Here is a 25953-nt window from a genome sequence, read left to right as displayed (position 1 = left end):
TTCTATATATAAAATCATCTACATTTTATAGACCAGCAAAATTTTACAATTCCCAGTACCACAGAAGCGTGCTATGGTAGGCTAGCTGAAATTGGTAAAAAAAAAAAAAAAAAAAAAAAAAATAGTTGTTGAAAATAATTAAACAATCAGAAACAATCAGAGTTTTTTTTTAATGCAAGTACAAAGCTTAACAGTATGGAAACCCGTTTACACCAGGTCAGAAAAAAAAAAATCCATGCTTAAAAAAGATAAAATGTCAAAATTATGATTAACTAAGTAGAAATTATGGCTTTAAGTCATAATTACGAGATAAAAAGTCAAGATTATGATTTACTAAGTAGAAATTATGACTTCGTTAATTCATAATTACAAGATAAAAAGTCAAAATTATGACTTTGTAAATCATAATTTTGACTATCTCGTAAATATGAATTAACAAAGTCATAATTTTTACTTTTTATCTCGTAATTATGCATTAACGAAGTCATAATTTCTAATTAATAAATCATAATCTTGACTTTTTATCTCGTAATTATGACTAAACGTAGTCATAATTTCTACATAGTAAATCATAATTTTGACTTTTTATCTTGTAATTATGACTTAACGAAGTCATAATTTGTACTTAGTTAATCATAATTTTGACTTTTTATCTGGTAAATATGAATTAACAAAGTCATAATTTTTTACTTAGTCAAAATTATGATTTACTAATTAAAAAATTATAACTTTGTTAATTCATATTTACGAGATAAAAAGTCAAAATTATGATTAACTAAGTAAAAATGATGACTTTGTTAAATCATAATTACGAGATAAAAAGTCAAAATTATAATTTACTAAGTAGAAATTATGACTTCGTTAATTAATATTTACTAGATGATAAGTAAAAATTATGATTTACTAAGTATAAATTATGACTTCAAGTTATAATTACAAGATAAAAAGTCAAAATTATGATTTACTAAGTAAAAAAATATGACTTCAATAAGTCATAATTACGAGATGATAAGTCAAAATTATGATTTACTAAGTAGAAATTATGACTTCGGTAAGTCATAATTACGAGATAAAAAGCCAAAATTATGATTCACTAAAAAAATTATGACTTAGTTAATTCATATTTATGAAATAAAAATACAAAATTATGATTTACTTAGTAGAAATAATGACTACGTTAAATCATAATTACTAGATAAAAAGTAAAAATTATGATTTACTACGTAGAAATTATGACTTTGTTAATTCATATTTACGAGATAAAAAGTCAAAATTATGATTTACTAAGTAGAAATTATGACTTCGTTAATTCATATTTACGAGATAGTCAAAATTATGATATACTAAGTAAAAAATTATGACTTCGTTCATTCATATTTAGGGGATAAAATGTCAAAATTATGATTTACTAAGTAAAAATTATGACTTCGTTAGTTCATAATTACGAGATAAAGTCTAAATTATGATTTACTAAGTAAAAAATTATGACTTCGTTAATTCATATTTACGAGATAAAAAGTCAAAATTATGATTTACTAAGTAGAAATTTTGACTTCCTTAAGTCTTAATTACGAGATAAAGTCAAAATTATGATTTACTAAGTAGAAATTATGACTTCGTTAATTCATATTTACTTAAGTAAGTCATAATTTCGATTTCTTCGATAAATTCTTAATTTTTTCTGACCTGGCGAAAACGGGCTTCCATAGTGTACTGTTCCTCAATATGTAATAGAACTGGTTTTGTTTCAGTACAAGAAATGCTTAACTTTGACAAAAAATATTTTTTATTGTTATAATTGTGATTTCAGTATATGTAGATATGAACTCACTGAAAAAAAAACTTGTGAAAAGATATCTTATTTTTGGGCAAATAGCAATTAGTTAATAGTAGTGCTCTGCAGCCATCTAGTGGTAAAAGTTATATATTTTTTTACTTTTAAAGGTCCCATATTATCAAAAAGTTTTTTCTAGGGTTGTTCCGATTCCGATACTAGTATCGGAAATGCCGCCGATACCACAAAAAAACTAGCATCGGAATCGGCGAGTACTTGAACCCACGTACCGATCTGATACCATTTTCTTAAGATATAAGTTATTCCCGCTAGCAAATCAGAAGCCAGTTTTTCTTCGCGGCTCAGAATGCAAACAGTGTTGCCACAAGCAACCACTGTTTAGAGCAGCGAAGAAGAAATACAAATGTGCTAGCAGTTTGTCTGGCATGTGTCATATGTAGGGCTTTATGATTTCTGCGATGCGGAAAACACGGACGGAATCGCGGAATCCAGTCAAAATGGAACTTACAGTTTAACGCGGAACGTCACGGAATTTGTCAAAGTTTGATGCATTAATCAAAGGTAGTTCATTACACTTAAATCAAATCGTGATATGGACTAATATTAGGCCAAAAACCGACTGTTTAAATATGAATTAATGCGTGGTTCTGTGTTAATGAGTTGTACAGGCGGGTGGTTTGTTTACTCCTGTACTGAAGCCCGCGGGACACTTGCGGTAATATTAAAGGGCTCCAGACTGTGACTAATTTTTCTGGCAGTGTTACTAATTTTCGTGAGCGGTCACACTGGCGCAACCACCGCGTTGTTCAACTCGTAAGCGCTGCCATTTCTGTCTCAGATGAGAAACATAAAATGGCATGCGAAACGAAAGTGAAACTAACACGACACGTTTGAGCTGCTCAGCGCTGACCGTTTATCAGCTTGGACTGCAATGCAAACAAACTTGCACAAACCCCGAACCGCTTTATTCGGGAGCCAACGTAGATTTTGCAACACTGTTACTGCTGCGAGGAGCAGTGAGGAGCATTTGAAAATGCCGCACAATGAATAAGGTTGCTGCCAGATCTAGTGAGAATCTTTCAAATTCTGGCCAAAATTCTCTGTTATAAACAGGGCTGATGTACGTCAGAAAACCAGATTACTAATACTAACTATATGAAAAAATATTACTGTCAAATGTATGTCATATAATAAAAATACTCTAGTTCACTGTATATGTCATATAATAAAAGTTCAATGTATGTCATATAATAAAAATACTCTAGTTCACTGTATATATCACTGTATATTTGTTTTATTAAGGATTAAGTCTGAAGCACACAATAAAATAATGTATTAGTATTATCTACAGCTGTATATACAATTACACACCCAGGTATCGGATTAGTACTCGGTATCAACCGATACCCCGAGCCCAGGTATCGGAATCGGTATCGGGAAGGAAAAAAGGGTATCGGAACATCTCTACTTTTTTCATGATAACTGAGGTCTAGGGGTTATGTAACTACCATATAAGTTTCAAAACAGTCAGTCCACTGCAAACTGCACACAGCCTGAATAAAGTAGACGTTCCTTTTCATGAGCCCCTGTAACTTCCGTAAAAATATGACGTCTGATCTACTCAGTCACTGCCTTCAGTCACCACCCTGAGCACCAAACACCGTCCCACCCTCCTTTTGCCAAACCTCGACAACTTCGCGTCCATGCCATTGCTAAGCAACAACAACACGAAAAACAAGTGGAGAAAACCCTGTTCAGTCGATAGATGTCGAGCTACATCATTACACAGGCTTCCGAACAACGTTAATATAAGAGACCAGTGGCACGTCAACTTCAGCCTCTTTCACACAGCGATTCCGGAAAATACACGGATAATGTGTCCCACGTTTTGTTCTAGAATTGTTTAATTTGGTTCATTCACAGTTGTTTTCCGGAATCTGTGCATGCTTAATAACAACCCATAAAGACGTGACGTTTGGATGTGAGATGTAATGTGACGCGTACATTTCTCTAAACTGAAAATAACCTGATTTTCAGCGCTGATAGTGAGGAGCGGCCTGATCGCTGCTTCATTCAACTTTGCACGTATTGTTTCCGTCGTGAAGAGTCGCAGGGTAAAGTGCATCATCACTACAACACTGCCTTTATGGCATTTTGGTTTATGGTTCTGGCTTTTGTTCACACAGCGCTTGTTCCCGTAATTTTCCGGAATCAGCGCGCATTGTGAAAGGGGCTTTACTAAAGCAACAGTTACGTAGCTTACTGCATTCAGTGTTTGAAAAAGAAAAAAAAATTAAGGATCATTCTGAAATATCCTGTTGAGTATCACCAAGCCACAGCAGGCTATGCTCTGGGCTAGGCTACAGCATACATGACCATAGTTACTTGTGGTTGGCTTGGATGTGCGTCACTCAGAAAACAACAGGCCAATCAGAAGAGAGCCTCATGTCATTGCTACCAACAATTCCACACAAAAACACCATCAGAGGGTTGGTGTTGTGGACTTTCGGACTGGTGCGGGGATGTGAGGGAGGCAGAGCGAAAGTCCACAAAACTAACCCCCTGACGGTGATTGGTTGGAACACGGTTTGTTTTTCCGTGGAATGGTTGGTAGCACCGATTGTTTTTTTGGCATATCTCTGACCCTCGGTTGACCACAGAGACACCTTTTTTTACAGCCAATTTATGGGGCAGGCAGCGAGCGGATCGTGAAGAAAGGTCAGCTGAATTTGACTTTTTATGTTTCAGGCTTGAAATCACTGATTCAACCTTTAAGCCTTAAGCATCACATGAAGAGCCACACTGGAGAGAAACATCTCAGGTTACATATGTAACCCTGGTTCCCTTAGAGGGTAACGAGACACCGCGTCCTCGAGGGTGCGCTAGGGGAACAGATATACCCACGCTGCCATGCTGAGGGGAGTGCATGCTAATAGAACAAGCACTAGTAACAATTCCTTAGATTTCTATGAAAATGGCCCTTGGGACGTAGTGACGACTGTCAGTGACATTATCCTCCTCGGCCAAGGCCCGAGCTGCTACTCCACTTACCTGAAAGGGATCTGAAGACCTGGGGTAGAGCTCAGGCTTGGAATCAAGGAGATTCCTTTAGGGGAATATGGCTGAGTATGTGGGAAATTCCAGACCAGCCTGTCACATAAGAGCCACTGCCTAGCTCTGCTGGATCCATTTCCTCAGGAACTGATTCACAGAAGTAAGGAAGTAGTTTCTTGTTGACTCCTAAAGAACAATTCTCTTAAGGTACTTAGGAATGCTTCGACAAACCTAGGTTCCAGCTGGTCAGGGGTATTATAGATGATACCTGGGTGAAGTTGGACCCAAGGAGACCGGGGCTTTAACCAACTCAGAGAATGGAAACAACGTCTTGCGCGTAACCCATAACCATAAAGGATTTTAGACTAGTGCTCAGAACTTGGTGCGCACTTACCACCTGTGTGGATTTTAGAAAGTGCCCAGAGCTTGGTGAGAACTTACCACCTGTGTGGATTTTAGACTAGTGCTCAGAACTTGGTGCGCACTTACCACCTGTGTGGATTTTAGAAATTTCCCAGAGCTTGGTGAGCACTTACCATAGCATGGATTTGAGAAAGATGTTCCTGAAACTTCAAGCTTGTCAAATATGACAGGCAATAGGCTCCTAACCTGAAACCCAGGGAGGAACACCCGTCCTAACGAGGGGGCACTCTACAAGGACCCTTTCCACAGAAAGGGGAGAGACCTACCCCGTGCACAAGGCCTGAGGAGTGAAAATCAACCTTAGATGCAATAAGGACAGGCTCTTAACCTTGAGAGACAAGTAGTAAAACCTGACCCGGCAGAGGGTGGAGCTCTAAGTACCCTTCCGCAAAGTCGATACCGTTACCAGAGTTTGATTTAATAAATAGCAAAAATGCATAGTCTACTGTAAAAACTATAATAATTCATGCAAGAACACAATTATTTTAAAACATTGTCTTAAAAATAAAATACATTTAAAATACGTTGCGCTGCTTACGCGAGTGTGACAGGCGAGTTCAGCGCGGTAAACAAGTCCCTGATTTGGAAATATTTTACTCTTAATACAGCAGCTAGTAGCAATGCAAATTGTGAAATTTGCAAAGCCAAAGTTTCAAGAAGTGGAAGTAGTGTTTCGAATTACAACACCACAAATTTAATCAAGCGTCTTCAGAAGCATCACGCAAAAGAACACAAGGACTTTGCGAACCGAGTGACAGCTTTTAATAATTTCTTTGTAAATACTTTGTAAATGAAATATTGTTTAATACAGCAGTTAAATAAATAAGAAGTTATTATTAAGTGATTTACATTGTCTGACTTAAACACAATTGCCTGATTTTGCTCTATTTCGTCATCAAAAGTAGTCTGAAACAAGTCACAACTGAGCCGCTGCGCATCTCCACTCAAACACAGCGGTGTTTCATTTATGAATGAACGTGCGTTTTTAAACGAATCTAGTGAAATGATTCAATTTCCCATTCAAACAGAGAGTCACTTGCTTTATTCCTGAATGAACCATCCTTTCGAACAAATCAAATGAATGAAATGATTCAGTTATTAAACCAGTGTCTTGCCTCCATCTGCTGGCAGATCTGTTTTCTGTTACTGATTTCTGTTTTCAAAATGTTATTTTTAAAACATTAATCTTAAAATGAATTTATGAATTTGATTGCACTCATGCATGTATCCCCCCCCTTTTTTATCCAACAATGTGCAAGCAGATTTGGTATTTCTTTCTTTGCCTAAAACAAATAAATCTTAATGACAAAGTGAATTGTCTACATTCTTTAGTTTTGAAGGTAAAATACCCCCACTGATATCCGCCTGGTATCGGTCGATACTCACAATTTTTGGTATCGGATCGGTTTTGAAAAAACGGTATCGTTGCATCCCAGTTACCATGCTGTAATGTGGACCTGGTGTCCAGAAGGTTCCATACGGGTCCTAGGCAGGCGGAGGCAGATCCAAGGAAGATGAGCACAGCCACAACCATAGTGAGAGACCAGAGGGGGAGGGTACTCGCTGAGGACCTACCCTGAAAGATATAAAACACACACACAGGTCCCAAATAACAGCCAATAGCCAGACAAGGTACATGGATCATACTCACTTAGAATGTATGAGGCCAGAGTATTTATAAGTACTCTTCAGACACGAATCACGCTGACGCCATTCCCCTAGTACCCCCTAGAGGACGCGGTTCGAGTTCCCTCAAGAGGTAACCACACATGTGTGATCAATGTGGGAAGAGTTTCATACAAAAGGGAAGCCTTATGACACACATGAGAGTTCATACTGGAGAGAAACCATTTTCTTGTGATCAATATGGAAGTAGTTTTGCACACGTAGCAAACCTAACGCCTGTTTTACACATACTCCGTATGCAGTGTGTATGCAGTCTGTGTGCGTTACTTATGCGTTGCAGAAGCAGCACGGCCTCATTTTGCTTTCGCACAGGACGCGTGTCCATGCAGTCCGTTCCTGTTCCATGGCTGTTTACCACCAGCACACCATTTATCCTTTATTTTGATTTCAAATACAAACGTGCTTTTTCAGCATTGTGATCCTCTTTTATTACAGTACAGTAATACAAATGTTCATAGACATATTCACGTGTAAACTTAATAAATTAAACGTATTATTGGTCATTGACGTATAAGGATTTTCAACAAGCAAAAACTAATAATATCTTTTGTATTTGTTCAAACAATAAGAATGTTAAGAATGTTAAATTCATATTAAAATTTTAAATTAAGTGATTTTATTGTTTTTTTCAGCTTGATGAACTGGCCGCAGCCTTGAAAAATGTCATGTGGTGCGACCATGATTTATATTAAAATTAATTTATTCCCTTAACATTTCTTTTATATGTTCTCAGTAATTGAAGTGTTTAGAAACAAAGTATTTGCATTTATTTAGTTTTTTTGCAAATATCGATTTCACATATTTGTTCTATAATTTCAGAATTGCCGCCTTAAATGTATTTAGCAGACTTATTTTTTTCTGTAAATTGCATAAAACTGATAAAAAGTTTTAAAAATACCATTTACTTCAGCATATTGTGGCAGTGATTCATATTTCAGCCACAGAAATTATATATATATATATATATATATATATATATATATATATATTTTTTTTTTTTTAATTTTTTTTTTATTTATTTAATACAGTTAGCTCTGTTATTGGTCGCACCACATGATGAGTGGTCGCTCCAAATGACACAAAGACCTTACATCTATTTAAAGAGATCTTATACAAAAAAAGATTTAAACTTTTACATTTTATTCAAATTTCACAGAAATCTGCAGAAAACACTCTGCAGTGGTCGCGCCACATGATATTTGGACGTACCGCATGATGTTTTCAAATTCATTTAAAATTTACAGGCAAATAACTGGCCACCTAAAAAAAATAAGCTAGCTTTTCCAAAAAATGCTACTATGAAATGTATAATAAAAATATATATTTGAAGAGAAAACTTAATATTCATAGTTTTTTGAGGTCATACCACATGATATCCAAATGTGGTCACTACATAACAGCTGTTAAAAAAGTATTATTTTTCAAAATTTGAAAGAGAGTTACACACCTGCTTGCTGATTCAGTTGCTCCTTGGCAGAATTGCAATATGATGCAACATCCTGTCCTTGAATGGATTTCAACATAAAAGTCCCAAAATGGTAGTTTCTTGATGGTCGCACCACATGATATTTTATAAAATGGAAACCATCGGACAACGTTTGTTTGTATATTATTATGGAAATATAAATACAAATGCTTTTGCAACACTGCCAAAATCATGCCAAATAGTGCAGAAAATTCATTTTAATAAATTTTAGGTTATTTCAAAGACGTTTACCAAAAAAAGTTATGGTCGGACGGTCACACCACATGATGTTTTGACACTTCGAATAACAAAAAAATAACAAATAACTTATGTTTTTAGAAAAGTTAAAGTTGGTCCATATTTGGGAGAGGTACTTCTTACATATGGCATCTTTTTTTGCATTTAAACCAATTTTTTAACAGAAAAAAATAAATCGGACAAAAAATTTAGGCGTCACGTCAATGACCCATTATTCAATGCACTTGACTTCTAGTCATTTATGGTGTAATCACCATATTTCCATCTAATTTTTTTTTAAATTCCAATGCACTGTCACTTTAATTCAGGGCTGCTGCACAGCAAAAAAGAGACTCAGTGCGCAAACGATCCCTGCACTGCTGCAAACGCACTGCTTCTGAAACGCACTGCCGGAGAGCAACCGCGTGTAGTGTGAACACTCGAATCTGTTAACATGGGTGCAGAAAAAAATACGCAATGCATACACACTGCAGACGGATTATGTGTGAAACAGGCGTTAGGGTACACATGAACATCCACACTGGACAGAAACCTTATAAGTGGTTACAGTGTGACAAGAGATCCAATCAGTCTGGAACCCTGAAAAAACATGATAGGATCCACACTGGAGTGAAATTGTACTTGTTTGATCAATTTGATAAAACATATATGTGGGCTACTTCAGTCCTTAAGAAACACCTGACAGTTCATACAAAGGAGAAGCTGTGTTCATTTAATTTGTGTGATGAGTTTTTCATGTTTTTCAATTTTGAACAAACATCAAAAAATAAGAAAGTACCCTTGCTTTAAGTGTGAAAAGACTACCAAAGCACTACCAAATCTGCTTCTGGTGTCACATCTAAAAAAAAAACTGTGAAAATTGTTTCATGTTTATGTTCACATTTCTCAGCTTTTTACAAGTCACTGAAAATGAACCATTTTCCTTTTATTTCAGAGTTGATTAAAGAAAAAGAGGAGAATGAAGAATCAAGAGAAGCTGGGAAGAATACGTATGTCAAAACTGAAGAAAAACCTTTGAGTTGCTCTCAAACCAAAAAGAAAAAATGTAAGAAAAGAAGTGCAAAGAAATCTTTCACCTGCACTCTGTGTGGAAAGAGTGTCACACTCAAAAAAAGTCTTCAGCGTCACATGAAACTTCATACTGGAGGAAAGCTGTTCACTTGTGATCAGTGTGGGAAGAGTTTCTCACAATCATCATACCTTAGGAGACACATGAAGATCCACACTTCTGGAGAAAAACCCTATAAGTGTTCACACTGCGACAAGAGATTCAGAAAGCCAGCATCTCTGAAAGTTCATGAGAGGATCCACACTGGAGAAAAACCGTATGAGTGTTCACACTGTGACAAGAGATTCAGTTGTTCAGCAGATCTGAAAAAACATTACATGATCCACACTGGAGAAAAACCTTACAAGTGTTCACACTGTGACAAGAGATTCAGCCAGACAGGAGACCTGAAAAGACACGAGAGGAGCCACACTGGAGAAAAACCGTATGAGTGTTCACACTGTGACAAGAGATTAGGTAGTTCAGCACATCTGAAAATACATGAGAGGATCCATACTGGAGAAAAACCATACAAGTGTTCACACTGTGACAAGAGATTCAGTTGTTCAGCAGATCTGAAAAAACATTACATGATCCACACTGGAGAAAAACCTTACAAGTGTTCACACTGTGACAAGAGATTCAGTCGTTCAGGAGGCCTGAAAACACATGAGAGGACCCACACTGGAGAAAAACCTTACAAGTGTTCACACTGTGACAAGAGATTCAGTTGTTCAGGACATCTGAGAATACATAAGATGACCCACACTGGAGAAAAACCATACAAGTGTTCACACTGTGACAAGAGATTCAGTTGTCCAGCACATCTGAAAACACATGAGAGGACCCACACTGGAGAAAAACCTTTCAAGTGTTCACACTGTGACAAGAGATTCAGTTGTTTAGGACATCTGAAAACACATGAGAGGACCCACACTGGAGAGAAACCATACAAGTGTTCACACTGTGACAAGAGATTCAGTTATTTAGAACTGCTGAAAACACATGAGAGGATCCACACTGGAGAAAAACCTTACAAGTGTTCATATTGTGACAAGAGATTCAATTGTTTTACACATCATAAAACACATGAGATGATCCACACTGGAGATAAACCTTATAAGTGTTCACACTGTGACAAGAGATTCATTCGTTCAGGAGGCCTGAAAAGACACGAGCTGATCCACACTGGAGAAAAACCCTACAAGTGTCCACACTGTGACGAGAGATTCGGTTATCCAGAAAAGCTGAAAAAACATAAGAGGATCCACACTGGAGAAAAACCTTACAAGTGTTCACTAGGGTAATGACGATGACGAAATTTCCCCACCGGTTAATTGACTTGTGACAATACCGGTATCACCGTTGAGATGGGGGTTTCCTCTTTTTTTCTGCTTTTAAATAGCTTATAAATGTGTGCGTTTTATACTTTCACTTTTCACAAAAAAAAAAAAAAAAAAACCTTTGAACCCAAAATTTTGCCAAACAGGCCCTTTTGCATTGCGTTTTGGTACTAAATCGTCCGCCATTCTCTTTCTGTAAATTCGACTCCTCGCGTTCTCCACACGTGATTATGTTAATATGTTATGTTATGATATGTTTAGTTTTTAATTATAGTGCATGCTCTCGTCTTAAGTAGATTATTTTGGAATTATATTGTCCATTTAATTCAAATAAATATTTAATAATAATAATAAAAAAAAAGTGGTGTAGCGTCTCGGCACGAATCAGACAATTCAGGAGATTGGATTAAAAGTTAAAACCCTTCGACAGACTCAAATTCCACAAGAGGCCCTGTCATAAATCTGACGTTTGATACCCTGGTGCCAGCCAGCTTGAAGCAACCAAGTAACTAGACGCGTAGAACTAGGAACTTGCAACATTAACACAAAAGGACACTTCCCAAGGAAGGAGATTGTCAACTTTGGGGCAAATAGCCAAGATTAATGGTCAAAGAGATGCACATCGTGATTAATGAACATCATATAAGAAAAATCTTCCTATCTTTTATGTAACCAACACATTTGCCTATTGTGTTTTAATCACCCATGTCCTTTTTGATAAATATTGAATAGCTTAATGGTTTATATTTGTGTTTGGTACGCTTGAGCTTGAAATTACATCCAAATTTGACTCTGCAAAGAGCGGGAAAATTGGGACCACGGGACTGATAAGATAACATTGTGATTTATGGTTTGGGAGGGGAAACTAACAGTACCCCAAGTTAGGACAATGTTTTAACTGGTCAAGACACCATTTGGGATGGTTCCAAAAGCTGAGTTTAAATACTCAGGACACCATCAAATCTCTCTCTTGCTCTCTTACTCTTCACCCTTCTTTGTGCCGCTGCGTTTCGTCGCTGCTGTTAGCGTACTCAGAACGCTGTCTGGCCTGCATGCCTGCTGCTCCTCTAAAGGAAACATGACGAGATCGTTACAAAACTGTCCTTTATTTTAAGTCTTTTCTTTCCGTTGAGAGTTTCGTGTTCTAGTTAAGTTTTACCGCAAGCCGTGACCCAAACGTCTTTGTCTACACTTTAACCAGCACACAACTCCGCATCCTCAGCCAGCGCCCAAGACTTCGCAAACGACCACTGAGCTTCCAACCAATCAACTACCTCAGGGAAAACCCCCTTTCTGGAACGACGCGACGAAAGGAATTCCCTCAACGCAAAGGCGACGCAAGTACAACCTCCAGATTCTAGCTGAACTGGTGCATCTGATATAAAGTTTATTAACCTCATTGAGAGACTCAATACGAGGGTTAATTAAGTGATTGATGGTTATTCAGGTCTAAGCAATTGCACATATTTATTTAAATTTGGGACTTTATATTTTCTTTCCTTTAAACGCATTCTCTCCACACTTTCTCTTTCTGCAACCTGTGTGAATGCGTGTGTTTATGTGAATTGTTTGTATGTTTTAGGTTTTTCCAATAAAATCGTATTCTTATTAGAAAAGATAAGTATCTTGTGTTTTGTGCTTACAAGTTAATGTCTTAAACTGTCGATCTTGCAACTGTGCTAATATATAGTGTTTTCACTATATTCTGGATAGTAATATCCATTGCAGAGTTTCTGTTGTACGGCTAGTTCCATGAATCGTGCGCGACTCTGAACAGCCGTAAAACAGTGATTCTGTTCAAATTCCCTATTGAATCATAATCAATTCCCCTTTGAGCCTAATATTAAATGTAATAACCCTACAGTGGGGACGGTGTCACGGTGGAAAAGTGATGTCACCAGTGTTGCGTCTTAAAACCGGTAACACCTTCAACACTGTCTATCTTGGCAAGCCTAGTGTTCACAGTTAGACAAGAGATTCAGTCTGTTAGTATATCTGCAAACACATGAGAGGATCCACACTGGAGAGAAGCCCTTAAACTGTTCACACTGTGACAAGAGATTCATTAGGTCAGGGTACCTGAAAAAACACAAGAAGATCCACACTGGAGAAAAAAACGTATAAGTGTTCACACTGTGACAAGAGATTCAATTAGTCATCATATCTTAAGACACATGAGATGATCCACACTGGAGAGAACCGTATCACTGTGATGGACGTGAGAGACGTTTCACTAATTTATCTGCACTATACAGACATAAATGATTTCACATATATGGGGAAAATCTTGTAACTTATCAGTGTCCTTTCTAGACAAACCCAGTGTTTTGGGCAACAGGTTCTGACTTTCAACTCGTCGCATATTGATGTTTGGTCAGGACCCCTTTTCCGTCATATTTTGAGGCACTGGGTTCCCCTTCAGCGTCATTTTTTGGACGTAAAGGTTCCATTGAAATATTGGGTTATAATATTGCTCTTATTGCATGTGTATTGGGGTGTGATTTTTCGATGCGAACAGTCACAACAGTGTTATTTATATTACACTATTTGCCCCTAAACATAACCATTTGTCAATAAAACACAGATACAACAGGCAGATACAACTGCAGTCACAATTTATTTAAAAATTATGAATATTCCAATTCTAGCAAGGCAAAACGATTGATTTGTGAGAGGAACAGGATTGTCGTCTCCGTCGGCTACAGACCGTTTTATGCCGCTGTCGTTCCTCATGTGTCCAGTTGGGATCGATGCTGTACAGTATAACAGACCAGTCCAGATGTTGAATAATCGCAAGTTATTATTGTTAAGCAGTCGTGCAACGTTGTAATTATACTTTAATGATTACCTAAAAGTTGATTAATTTCAATATGTCAATACCTAGGTCTAATGTCAGGTCAGGCAGATGTAAATTATATTTGCAAGTATGCTTTGTGTTTACTTTGTCTGTATTTTGATTATTAGCTATCTCTTGCAAATTGGACATGCCTGCAGCAGGAAAATCAACTATGAAGATGCTCGAGCAAATGTACAAATATTTTATGCATAATTTTAATTCAGCTCTTTGTAGTTTTTTAGACATTTTAGAGAGTTTGTCAAAGTCATATCAAATATAAATGTCAAGTCGTAGTCTTTAGTGGTAGAATTAGCAATGGCACTACAGACACTAAACGATTAAAACTGAACGCGGCTGCTTCCAAGATGGTGGATACTTAAGCTTAGAAACGAATATAATTATTAACAAAAGCCTTTTGACTTTTGCCGTTTATCTATGGTGAGTTTGGATTTTATTTATTTTTTTACATTCGAGTCCTATCCATGCGATTTGGTTCTACCTAATTTGCTGAACTTTTTTTTAAACGGTATAATTCTTTCTTATTCGTTTTGTTAATAAAGTTTCTACGTTTTTATTTATTTTGTTTACCTATTTACAGTTTTGTATATGTAGTAGGGTGGCCCCTTTAAGTAAATCACGTATAGTGCGTGACAATTACATTATGTATCTATATAGGAGCAGGTGAGGGTTTAGTTCCTCATTAGCATGGTGTTGCTCTGATCTGTTGGTGTAACGCTGATATCTTCACTCCTCCGGTAAGCGAAGACGGGTTAAAACCCTTAGTTGAAATGGGGAAGATTATTAACATGGAATGGGTGAATTCATGGTGCTTGGTTTAATGACGAATTATCGTTTTGTAAATTTAGAAGAATCTTGTGCGTCCAAGCCATGTTAATGGGTGCGTGAGTGTATAGCGCGCCAGAAAGGTAATTATATCCTTCATTATGTTTGTCACAAAACATTGGGAGAGGGAAGAGGAGAAGGAAAGTAGGGAAACAGTATTGTTTGTTGTGTTGCAGAGCCTGTCACTTGCTGCTTTGCTGTGGCTTAAATTTCAGTGGTTCCAGTTGGGACACAGTTTACTGCTTGCGCTGCTGTATTCTTGATTTCCAATCTTTGTACTTCTCATTCATTGATGATTATCCCTCTTTGCCTTGACGCACTTCAAGCTGTGCGTTGTATCGCACCTTTGAACTATTGAAGCACTTACTGTGTTACTGTGCGTTCACACCGCCGGTGGCGAGAGCGTCAAAATTCGCTCTGGCCGCCCTGCAAGCAACGCTGTAGAAAGATTCTTTGACACTCTGACGATCGAACGCTTGATCTTGTATTTAAAGCGGCCGCAAAGCAAACAAGCATGTCGATCTCGTGCATACTGACCACAAGTTGGATGTAAGTTAGTTAACCATATTAAATATTTTAAACATGAAAATAAGAAATTGAATTTAATTGTAGTTACATGTTTGCTAACGAAATAAACTAATTAAAAGCCATTTGTATGGTGTGGGTTTTGTGTTCATGGTTAAGTGCAAACTTAAAAACAGGGACACGTCCTAGATTATGGGGAAACCCGCCACAGCAATAATTAACTTCTCCTCCATTGTCCTTGGGAACTAATGTGGCCTGAACTAAGTTTACAGGACTGCGTTCTTTTGAAACCTCTCAGCGGTGAACTTCTACATTCCGATTGGTTGCCGCCGAGCCGCGTCATAGCTCATTACCATAAAGTTGACCTGACTTCAACTCTCCCTGACGCCCACACCGCCCAAAATGCGCCGCGCCACTCTCGCCGCTTTTCGCCGCCGGCTCACATTGAAAATGAATAACTTCCGGCCACTTTGACGCTCTCGCCGCCGGCGTTGTGAACGCACCATTAGTTGGTGTGCTCGAATGCACGTGTGTGCGTCGCATATGTTTGATTTGTGAGTTTGTTAATTCATTTTTTTGTTTTGTGTGTCTGAGTGTGTACATGATACTTATATATGTTCGTTAATTTTGTGATTTATATTGGGCATGTAATATCTGTTTTGCCCGCATTGGTACTGCTCATTTAGGAAATTTGACACTGCTTCTATTTTGACTTTACTGGGTGGTTTTTGTTTGGTTTAATTGTGTGTGTGTGTGTGTGTGTGTGTGTGTGTGTGTGTGTGTGTGTGTGTGTGTGTGTGTGTGTGTGTGTGTGTGTGTGTGTTGTGGTGGTGAGGTGAACGTTTGCTGAGTGGGTTGGTTTATTGTGATTTTCTCTTTTTGGGGGGTTTTGTTTTTCTGTAATTGTGCTTTATTCAGTGCAACGTCAAGACAGTGTTGCCTAGGAGTTAACGAATGTTATTATGTGTATTGTGTATTATTATCATTGTTGTTAATTGATGTGTATATTGTGATTTATTTATTTGTTTATTGATTGTGTTTTTTGTGTAATTGTACTTTCCTGTGTTGTTGTTGATCATTGTAAGATTATTATTTGTGTGAATTGGGTACAAGGCTGGCCTATTTATTAATGTCCGGAACGAATGTATTTTGAGTGTTCCATTCTAGTCACCAACTTTGACCCCATTAGTAAGGTAACTTGTTTACTTGATATATCATTGTAATCGTGTGTTTTAAGGGGCGCATGTTTTATATTGGTGTTGAGCTCAATGTTTTAATACCTAATTTGTTGAAATAAAGTATGCTTTGGTGGTAACTTGTCTTGTTTGTCACTTTCCCTTCAGTTGGAAACTTGCTAGATGAGAAGTAAGTTTTATTGTGGTGGTCCAAATAGTAATCATTATTAGTAGCTAGTTGTGCTCGCAGCCACATATACAAGGCTATTTAAACTTCATGTAGCCTAATCTAGCCTGTTTGTTATTTTATATTAGGCATGGTGTAAGCTATTTTATTCGTTTTGTTAATAAAAGTTATATAATTAATGTATAGGCTACACTCAAAAGTCAACTAGCCACTTATTTGATTTGCAAAATACAAATATGTCTGATTAATACGATTATAACGATTTTTCTTCTGTTAAATGATTGATTCTTGTTAGTTGTAACTAAATTAAGAAATAATCAAATTAATTAGATCAGCGCTTGTTGATTCAATGAGCCTGAGTCGCTTCATATCAACAACTCTCTCTGATGAGTCACTGCGCATGCTCAGCACTGAGACGGAATCACGTGGGTACAGTCGCTGGAAGAAGAGGAGTTGTGTGAGAGCCAGCGGTTTGAACTACTGCGTTTAAACGTTCTTCATCCTTGATATTGAGGGTAAGTACTTTATTGATATAATGTACCAGTTTGCAGTTAGTAACATGGGATAATAAGTAATTAGACACTGTAGCGATGTTTCAAAGTATGCTTATGTAAATTCCGTTGTTTTTGTCGATACAAGTTTCACCTTAACGTTAATATATCCGCTACAATTTGTGCATTTCTGTCACAATTCAATGCTAACAACGCCTAACTATTAACTACATAACCTACGTGATACCTGAAGTCTACCCCAACATTGGGAGAGGAAAACTTTAAGAAAGTATGCACAGTCGAACACACTATGCACTCGTTTTTGTTTCTGTTTGTACCTTAATGTAGTTAGCCTAATGCTATCTATACTTTACTTTTACGTAACTTTTCCTCTGTTGAATCAGTGTGCACTTCTCATCGCTCTTTTCAGTCTAGCCAACGTTTATAGAGCTTTTTTGTTTGTTTTTCTTGAGCTCCGAAATGTTACATATTACTACCCAGCTTATTGAATACAGTTTGCAAAAAATTGTCAAGTAAAATCTATAATGCAGTCGACCATATATATTAAATGTCCTAACAAATTGCAGTTAAAGTTAAAGTGATTGAATAGGTATGCATGGTTTTATTCGGGAAATATAGTATATAACTTGTATACACTTTGTTTGTTTTGTTTTTCACAGCAGAAAAAAAAAATACATCACAATGTATAGCTGTCCCCATGCTCTTCTGGTGTGAACCTCAGCTTTACATGGTAAGTAGTTTTTTTTTAACACTCACATACACTAATGTATAACTAATAGGGCTGGGACACGATTAATCGCGATTAATCGCATCCAAAATAAAAGTTTATGTTAACACACTAAATGTGTGTTTACTGTGTATATTTATTATGTATATATATATATATATATAAATACACACACATACATGTAAAGCCTTTAAAAAATACTTATATGTGTGGATAGTTATATTTGTATTTAATTTAGATTATATATAGAATTATAAATATTTTATTTATTTTAATTTAATTTTTATTTTCAGTTTTCTTTAATATACATGTTTGTGTGTGTATTTATACATACATTATATATACACACAGTACACACACATACAGTATGCAATCATAAACTGAAGCCGGTACTTTGATTAGTAGTAAATCTCCATCACGTGCATTCAGCTGGAGCGCCTCAAAGTACCGGCTTCATTGACTAAGCGCGCCTCACAATCTCATACGATTAATCGTGCAGCCTTAAATGAAAGCACATCATTTTAGCTGTTTACACTGTAATTTGTTCAGCAACACTAAGTCATGATCTACCTTTTACTGTAGTCTAGCTGTTTGGCTAGCCTTATTAAGAGACTATTTTTTGAAAAACCCATAAGAAAAATAAAATGGCACTTTAGTTTTTGTTATACAAAATATTTAAATGTTAAGCAAGTTCAATCACATCCATTAGGCTACATTGGAATAATATATCTTTGCTTCATACGCTTGTAGAGGGGTCTGTCCAGGTAGATAGAGAAGATGTGATAGAGGATGATGGAAGTGAAGGAAGTGAAAGCATCTCTGCGTTCTGAAGAAAGTGAAAGGGATGAAGAGAGCTCAGAAAGTAGTCAGGGCAGCGCAAAGGAGTATATGCCATTGCCTGAGGATCCAGTACTATGGCCAGAGAAGTTGACTAATGAAGAGAGAGACTCAATAGTACGCAGATTGGCAAGCAAAGAAAAAACAAATAAAATCACAGCAAAAGACAAGGAAGGGAAACCATTTCCTAACTACCTTCAATTTGCAAAGTCAGCCAATGGTCGTGAGAAAATCAAAAGAGATTGGCTGATATATAGTGAAAGTGCAGAGGCTCTGTATTGCATCCCATGCCTTCTGTTTTCTCACGAGCTCAAAAAGCCATCTAGAAGTGCTCTCAACAGTAAGGATGGTTTGAAAATGTCACACATGAAATGGCAAAGAATGTACCGAAAATTACCAGAACACGAAACGAACATGCCTCATAAGGAATGTTATTTGAAATGGAAAAGCCTTCAGCATTCATTATTGTCTGGAACAGGAGTTGATGGTCTCATTCAGAAACAAATACAGACAGAAATAGAAAAGAATAGAATGATTCTTGAGAGGCTTTTGGATGTGACCCTTCATTTAGCATCAAGAAATCTTCCATTTAGAGGCAAAACGTCAAATCTAGGTGATGTACACAATGGAAACTTTCTCGGCACTTTAGAGCTGCTGGCACATTATGATTCCGTTTTAGAAGAGCACTTGGAGAAATTAAGGCAAAAGAAAGAAGGTTCAAGGTTAACACACTATCTGAGTCCTGAGACACAGAATGAGTTTATTGATATCTGTGGCAAAAGAGTGCTGAACACCATCCTGGCAGAAAGAGAAACTGCAATCTATTACTCTGTGATATGTGACTCAACACCAGATATCTCTCACACTGAACAGAATGTACTGTTATTAAGATATGTGCATCAAGATGTTGAAAGCAGTGTTTGGGAGGTAACTGGGAGATTCTGTCAATTTAAAGACTTTTACAAAAAGACAGGCTAGAATGTTAGAATGTTTCCCCGCAGTCACCCTATCCGATCTCCGTAAGCCTTCCATCCCCCCAACAGAGGTCTCTCTATCCGTCAAGGTTGCGGCAGATGCCAAAGGTCCATCCCGAGGGGCCCTCACTACCTTGTACAACTTGGTGGACCATTGGTTCTGAATCTTATTCCGACCCCGAACTCCACTCTCACGCAAATGTACTAATTGGTCTTCAATCAAGGGTTGATCCCTTACATTCTGATCATACAATGTTTTTCTATGTGCGGCTGCGGCCTCCAGCTGGGCTTTTACCCTTCCATAGGTGACTCTTAACCCCTCCTGATGTCTAGCCACCCAATCTTCCACACTACCCATGACTGGATTTTCCACCCCAGCAAGCAGAAAGACTACAGGCAACCGTGGGGTCTGTCCAAACATTAGAAAATGTGGTGACTCACCAGTAGTATGATGGCACGTTGTATTATAGGTAAAAACTACCTGCGCCAAATGCAAAGTCCAAGAACGTTTCTGTTCGGGCGGAAGGGAACGGAGGAGATCATGCAAGGTTCCATTGAAGCGCTCACACTGCCCATTCCCCTGCGGGTGGTATGGGGTAGTGTGAGACTTCTGAATTCCATAAAGATGACACAATTGAGCGATCACTGGACTCTCAAAATTCCGACCCTGATCGGAATGAATTCTAGCTGGCACACCCAACTTATAGAACCACTCCTGGACTAAAACACTGGCCACAGTAGTCGCTCTCTGGTCTCTTGTTGGCACCGCCAAGGTATATTTGGAAAACACATCAGTCATAATTAGAACATGCTCCCGTCCATCACTAGAGGGTTCCAGAGAAGTAAAATCAACTGCCAATATCTGGTTGGGCTTAGACGCCAACAAATGGCCCATAGGAGCACGTGTCACTGGACGACTAGACTTTGAAAGAGAACACTGCCAACAATTTTGACAGTGTTCCTGAACATAGGCACTCATACCCGGCCAATAACATCTCCTACGGATTAACTCGTAGGTTCGTTCCCTGCCTTGATGACCATGGCCATCATGTAACTGCCTAAATACCTCATCACACAAAACCTCTGGTAGTACTAACTGATCTACCTCCTCTCCTCCATCAGGAAGTTTGAGGAGACGATACAACAATCCTTCTTTAAGAACCAATCTTCCCCATTGTCGCAAGAGCTCCAGCCCTGATTTAGACATTAGCTGTCGCTCTACCTTCGAAGGGTATCTCTTCATAGAAAAGAACGCCAGAAATGGCCCCAATGTTGGATCCTTTAACTGCATCTGCTGTAGCTCATCTCTAGAATGAAATGGAAAGACAGCGATAGCATGTTGTTCTGCACCTACCAACTCACTCTCTACCCTTGTACCAACGTCGACGCTGTGGAGCATCTTGGGCAATGGTGTACCGAGGGACTGTGTCGAATTACCAGAGGAATACTGCCTCGACAAGGAGTCTGCGTTCCCATTCACACGGCCAGGACGATACTTAATCTTGTAATCAAAAATGTCCAACTGTGACACCCAGCGCTGCTCAGTTGCACCCAACTTAGCAGAACTCAGATAACTCAATGGATTATTATCTGTATAAACTGTACAATGATGACCCAGGAGGTAATCCTTGAACTTTTCTGCCATTGCCCATTTAAGGGCAAGCAGCTCCAACTTCATGGAGCTATAATACTCCATATTCTTCTCTGTAGGCCTAAGGCCTCGACTAGCATAGGCCACTGGCCGTAACTTCCCACTGTGTTCCTGGCTAAGCACTAGTGTTGTCAAAAATATTGATATTTCGATAAATATCGATACTGAAATATCTGAATGGTACCAATACTAATTTCCCGAAGTATCGATACTAGCCGAGCTGTCACTTTCACTTTCACTTCTCCACAAAGGCGCGTGAAGCGAAGGCGAATGCGGCGCCCCCGTAACCGGCTTTGTTTGATAAAGAACACAGCAGGAGTGCTTTCTGGAAATATTTCGGATATGAAGCAAATGAAAGCATACTTGGAAAGTACACAAGCAAGCCAATATCTAAGAGTTGCTACAGAGCAGTGCTAACAAAAGGCGCTAACACCACTAATATCGCAAAGCACCTGAAAGACAGACACTCGGATCTATAACTGTTCTCATTTTAATATTACTGAATCATTAAATAAGACTATTATTGTTGCTGATATGAGTGTTGTCTCGTTTGTTTATTTATTTATTTATTTATTTTTATTAAAATTTTTACCGTAGTTGGTTAATATGGTCAGATTGAGGAGATTGATTGAGTACTTTAACTGCGGTCAAATGTAAATTAACTGCGCTTATTTAACTTTATTTAAAAAAAAAAAACATTACTTAAATTCTGCAATTTGTCTTAATGTCTATCCAGTGAGCAACTGAGCATTGTTTTTGCGTGTGATGCACGAGTGCACGTTTGCATGCATGGATCGGTTATTATGAATCCGGCATTAAAATCTGTCCATCAGATTATGTTAATCTATTAACCAGCATTTATGAACGATGAGCAATGCATTTGATACAGTATATTTTAATCTTTGATAACCGTAGGTAATAAAAATATAATATACGGATCATGTTAGTTCTGGTCCAATAAAAAATATTTACGGGATAGAACTTTGGATTTTAATTAGTTCATGTGTTAGTAAATGTTAGTTTAAATTAACTTTTAACTAAGATTAATAAATGTTTTGGAAGTATTTTTCATTGTTTATTCATGTTAACTAATGTTAACAAATATATTTTACCATTAACTTAAGTTCTAAGATTAGTTAGCTCAGTTAATTTTAAAAGTGTGGTCTAAAAAGAAAAAAAGTTTACAACCTACACTACCAGTTGTATTTGAACAGCAAAGAAAGTATGAAGCAAACTCAAATGAAGCAAAGAAGCTGAACAGGGCTGTAGCAGTGTACATATGCATATACCTCATTCATGTTCTAGACTTGTATGTTATATTTATCTTTAAATTAAAAATGAAATTTATCCCCTTAATATTGTGGCAGTTTTTTTTCTCTGTGGTATCGAAAATAGTATCGAATATCGATATTTTTCAAGGTATCGTATCGAAGTTAGAAATTCCAGTATCATGACAACACTACTAAGCACTGCCCCCAGGCCTAAGTGGCTAGCATCAACATCAAGTACAAAGGACTTAGAGAAATCGGCATATGCCAAAACGGGAGCAGTAATCAACTTCTTCTTAAGACACTGGAACCCTTGTTCACACTCTGGAGTCCAGCAGCTTTCAATAGATCTACCCAAACCCCTTCTCTTCTTGGTGCCGACCAACTCTGTTACCAGGGGGTGCAGAGGGGCAGCCAACTTTGCAAACCCCTCTACGAACTGCCGGTAGTAACTTGCGAAACCCAAAAAGGATCTCAACTCTGCAACATTGCTAGGTCGCCTCCACTCTGCCACTGTACTAATTTTACCCGGATCAGTTGATACGCCCTCCCTTGAAACAACATGCCCCAAATACTGTACCTCCTGGCGGAAGAAACAACATTTCTCCAGTTTTGCCTTTAGGCCCTCCTGCTGTAGACGGCCAAACACCAACTCCAATCGTTCAAGATGTTGAGCTACTGTGGACGACAAAACAATAATATCATCCAAGTACAGCAACAACGTTTGAAAACGCTGATCCCCAAACATCCGCTCCATCAAACGCTGAAACATGCTTGGGGCATTACACAGCCCAAAAGGCAATCTGATTAAATTCGAATAGCCCAAAAGGTGTGCAAAAAGCTGTCTTGCTCTTGTCTTGTTCGGCCACAGGAACTTGATTATAACCACTTACCAGGTCAACTGTCGAGAACCACTGAGCCCCAGAAAGGGCATCCAGTGTCTCCTCTATACGAGGCAAGGGAAAAGCATCTTTTCTAGTCTTCTGATTTAATTGCCTATAATCAACACATAGTCGTATCTCACCATCCTTCTTCTTAACAACAACAATAGGGGAAGCAAAGGGACTACTGCTTTCCCGAATCACCTGACTTGCAAGCAATTGTTGTATGTGTTCTTTAACAGCAGAATAATCAGAAGGAGGGATGCAACGATACCTCTGCCGTACAGGGGCAGAGTCTATTAGTGGGATCTCATGTGTAATCAGGTTAGTACACCCCAAATCGCAATCGTTAGCAGAAAACACGGATCTATATCTATTCAGCAGGCATCTCACTTGACTCTGTTCTTCTGTAGAGAGGTGTGCCAAGTTCAGTTTTTGGATCACCTCTCTAATCTCATCGACCCCTCCAATTTGGGAGGAAACTGTGGCCTGCGGATTATCGGCAAAGCCTGGGCAAGAGACAAGAATTTCCCCTGGCCAACTAACAGGCTGGACCTGGGATAATGTTCCTACCACTGACCGTGGTTGTAAAAAGACATCATGCTCACTTATGTTTACCATAGGTACTCTAGCAATACTACCTTGCACAGGAACCAGGGATATTGAAATCAATACACCCGATGGAAGTGGATTCCCATTTTCCAAAGGCTTGAAAAGAGCCATACACATGGACCCGCACTGTGCAGCACAAGAAACTGAAACAAACTGCAAAGAATTAGCCGGATTACGAACCACTCGCCCACCCCTAACTCGAACCGGCCCGCCAGTAAATTCTGACTGTCGAGAACCATCAGCCTGGCAGTACTGCATTGCCAACTGCCAAGCTGGGGCTTCCCTGACTACTGGGAGATCAAACAATTGTGAGCCATGTTGATGAAACAGCTCCTGAAAACATTCACCAATCACATTCATCCCCAATAGACCTGGCAACCCTGATGTTGAAGGGGCCTGAAGGGGATCCTTTACGATCAAAACCCCCTTATTACGAATAACTCTATCCAATACAACAAAATCCAGCTCAAAATATCCTACAAAGGGAATAGCGGAACCATTAGCAGCCCGAAGCTGCAACCATCCACAGTCATTCAACCTTTCCTTGCCCCAGGGTTCAAAATGTGCCAAAAAGAAACTCTTTGTGATGGTAGTTACCATGGAGCCCGTATCCAATAAACATGGGACATTCACCCCACCCATATTAACTATAACCGAGGGGCAATTACCCAAAAGAGTAGAAAGTCCTTCTCTGAGGGGGACGGGAACTGTTGAGCCAGGCCCTAACCCTTCTGAACTGTGGCTCCTCAGTTCAGAGGGTGATAGTTTTCCGCCTGCTCATTACGAGGCAGTACATTACGATGTAGTGAGGAATGAGCCTGCTGATCTCTAAACTGGGTCTGTGCTAACATACAATTCCTTGCAATATGCCCAGGCTGGTTACAGCGCCTACAAATGATCGGTCCTGGCCGCCTAGTGTAGCTTCCTACATGCTGGGACTGAAGCTGCTGTAAACTTTGTGTAAGTTGATTAAGCTGTTCTTGCTGAGCTCTCATCATTTTTTTCAATTCCGCCAACTCTGAAGCATTATCAGATGAACCTACCTGTCCCTGTACCCTATACTGGAGAGCAGAGGAAGCTGGGACAGAATTACTCCTCTCCCTCATCTCACAATGAAACCCCTCATCCGTCCATCTAATGGCCTCTTTACGAACATCCAGAAGGGTGGACTCCGGATTTAGTCTAATTAAACGTTTAAGCTCTCGTCGCAGACCACTATCAGACACATGTTCTAAAAACTGGTCTCGAAGCAAAACCCCTGAATTAGGCATACCTCCTGGGGCCTGTTGTACAACCTTCTCCATTAATGCAAATAGGGCATGGGAATAGTCCTGCAAAGACTCTCCCTCGAGTTGTTTCCGAGAAAAAAAAATTCTGCTGCATGGCAATATAGGATTGTGAGCACCCATAAATTTCTTTCAAAATTAAAAATATCTGTTCTGGGGTTTCCCTATCCTCCCTTGCCCTGTACTTAATTTCATTCTTAGCAGGACCTTCCAAATGATCCAAAAGGAACAAGGTCTGTTCAACTAAAGGCAAATGTCTAACCCTTAAATAGGGTTGAATCTCTTCCACCCACTCGAATACACTATCTTCCCCTCTACCACTAAAGATACGACACCTTCGCTCCCTAGGAACATAAACCAAGACCAAGATCAAGTGACACATCCAAGATCAAATCATCGCGCTAACTATGAGCTCGCTATTCCGGTTCTCCGAACGCACCTGCTGTTGATGATTAGTATAGCTGGATGAAGTTATTTGAGATCACTGGGTGGCTTAAAAGGGGCTACGTATCGATAGTAGAAACATTGATGGGCAACGCTTTGATTGGTCGGCGAACATGACCGAGG

At 38.5% G+C, this 25953-nt stretch overlaps 2 protein-coding genes across 2 annotated transcripts in view; one reads left to right on the top strand and one right to left on the bottom strand.

Moving 5' to 3' along the window:
- LOC141342407 (uncharacterized) overlaps positions 1-25953 on the bottom strand; it is a 226404-nt gene that overhangs the window by 185406 nt on the left and 15045 nt on the right. The window lies entirely within an intron of this gene.
- LOC141341705 (uncharacterized) lies at positions 9189-13196 on the top strand. Its single transcript, XM_073846425.1, has 3 exons — positions 9189-9387; positions 9571-10962; positions 13063-13196. The coding sequence occupies exons 1-3, from the start codon at positions 9189-9191 to the stop codon at positions 13194-13196; spliced, it is 1725 nt and encodes a 574-aa protein (XP_073702526.1).

The sequence above is a fragment of the Garra rufa genome, chromosome 1, assembly GCF_049309525.1.
Source record: "Garra rufa chromosome 1, GarRuf1.0, whole genome shotgun sequence".
NCBI classification, from domain to species: Eukaryota; Metazoa; Chordata; class Actinopteri; order Cypriniformes; family Cyprinidae; genus Garra; species Garra rufa.
Note: the sequence above shows the minus strand (reverse complement) of the source record. Positions and strands in the feature narration are given on the sequence as shown.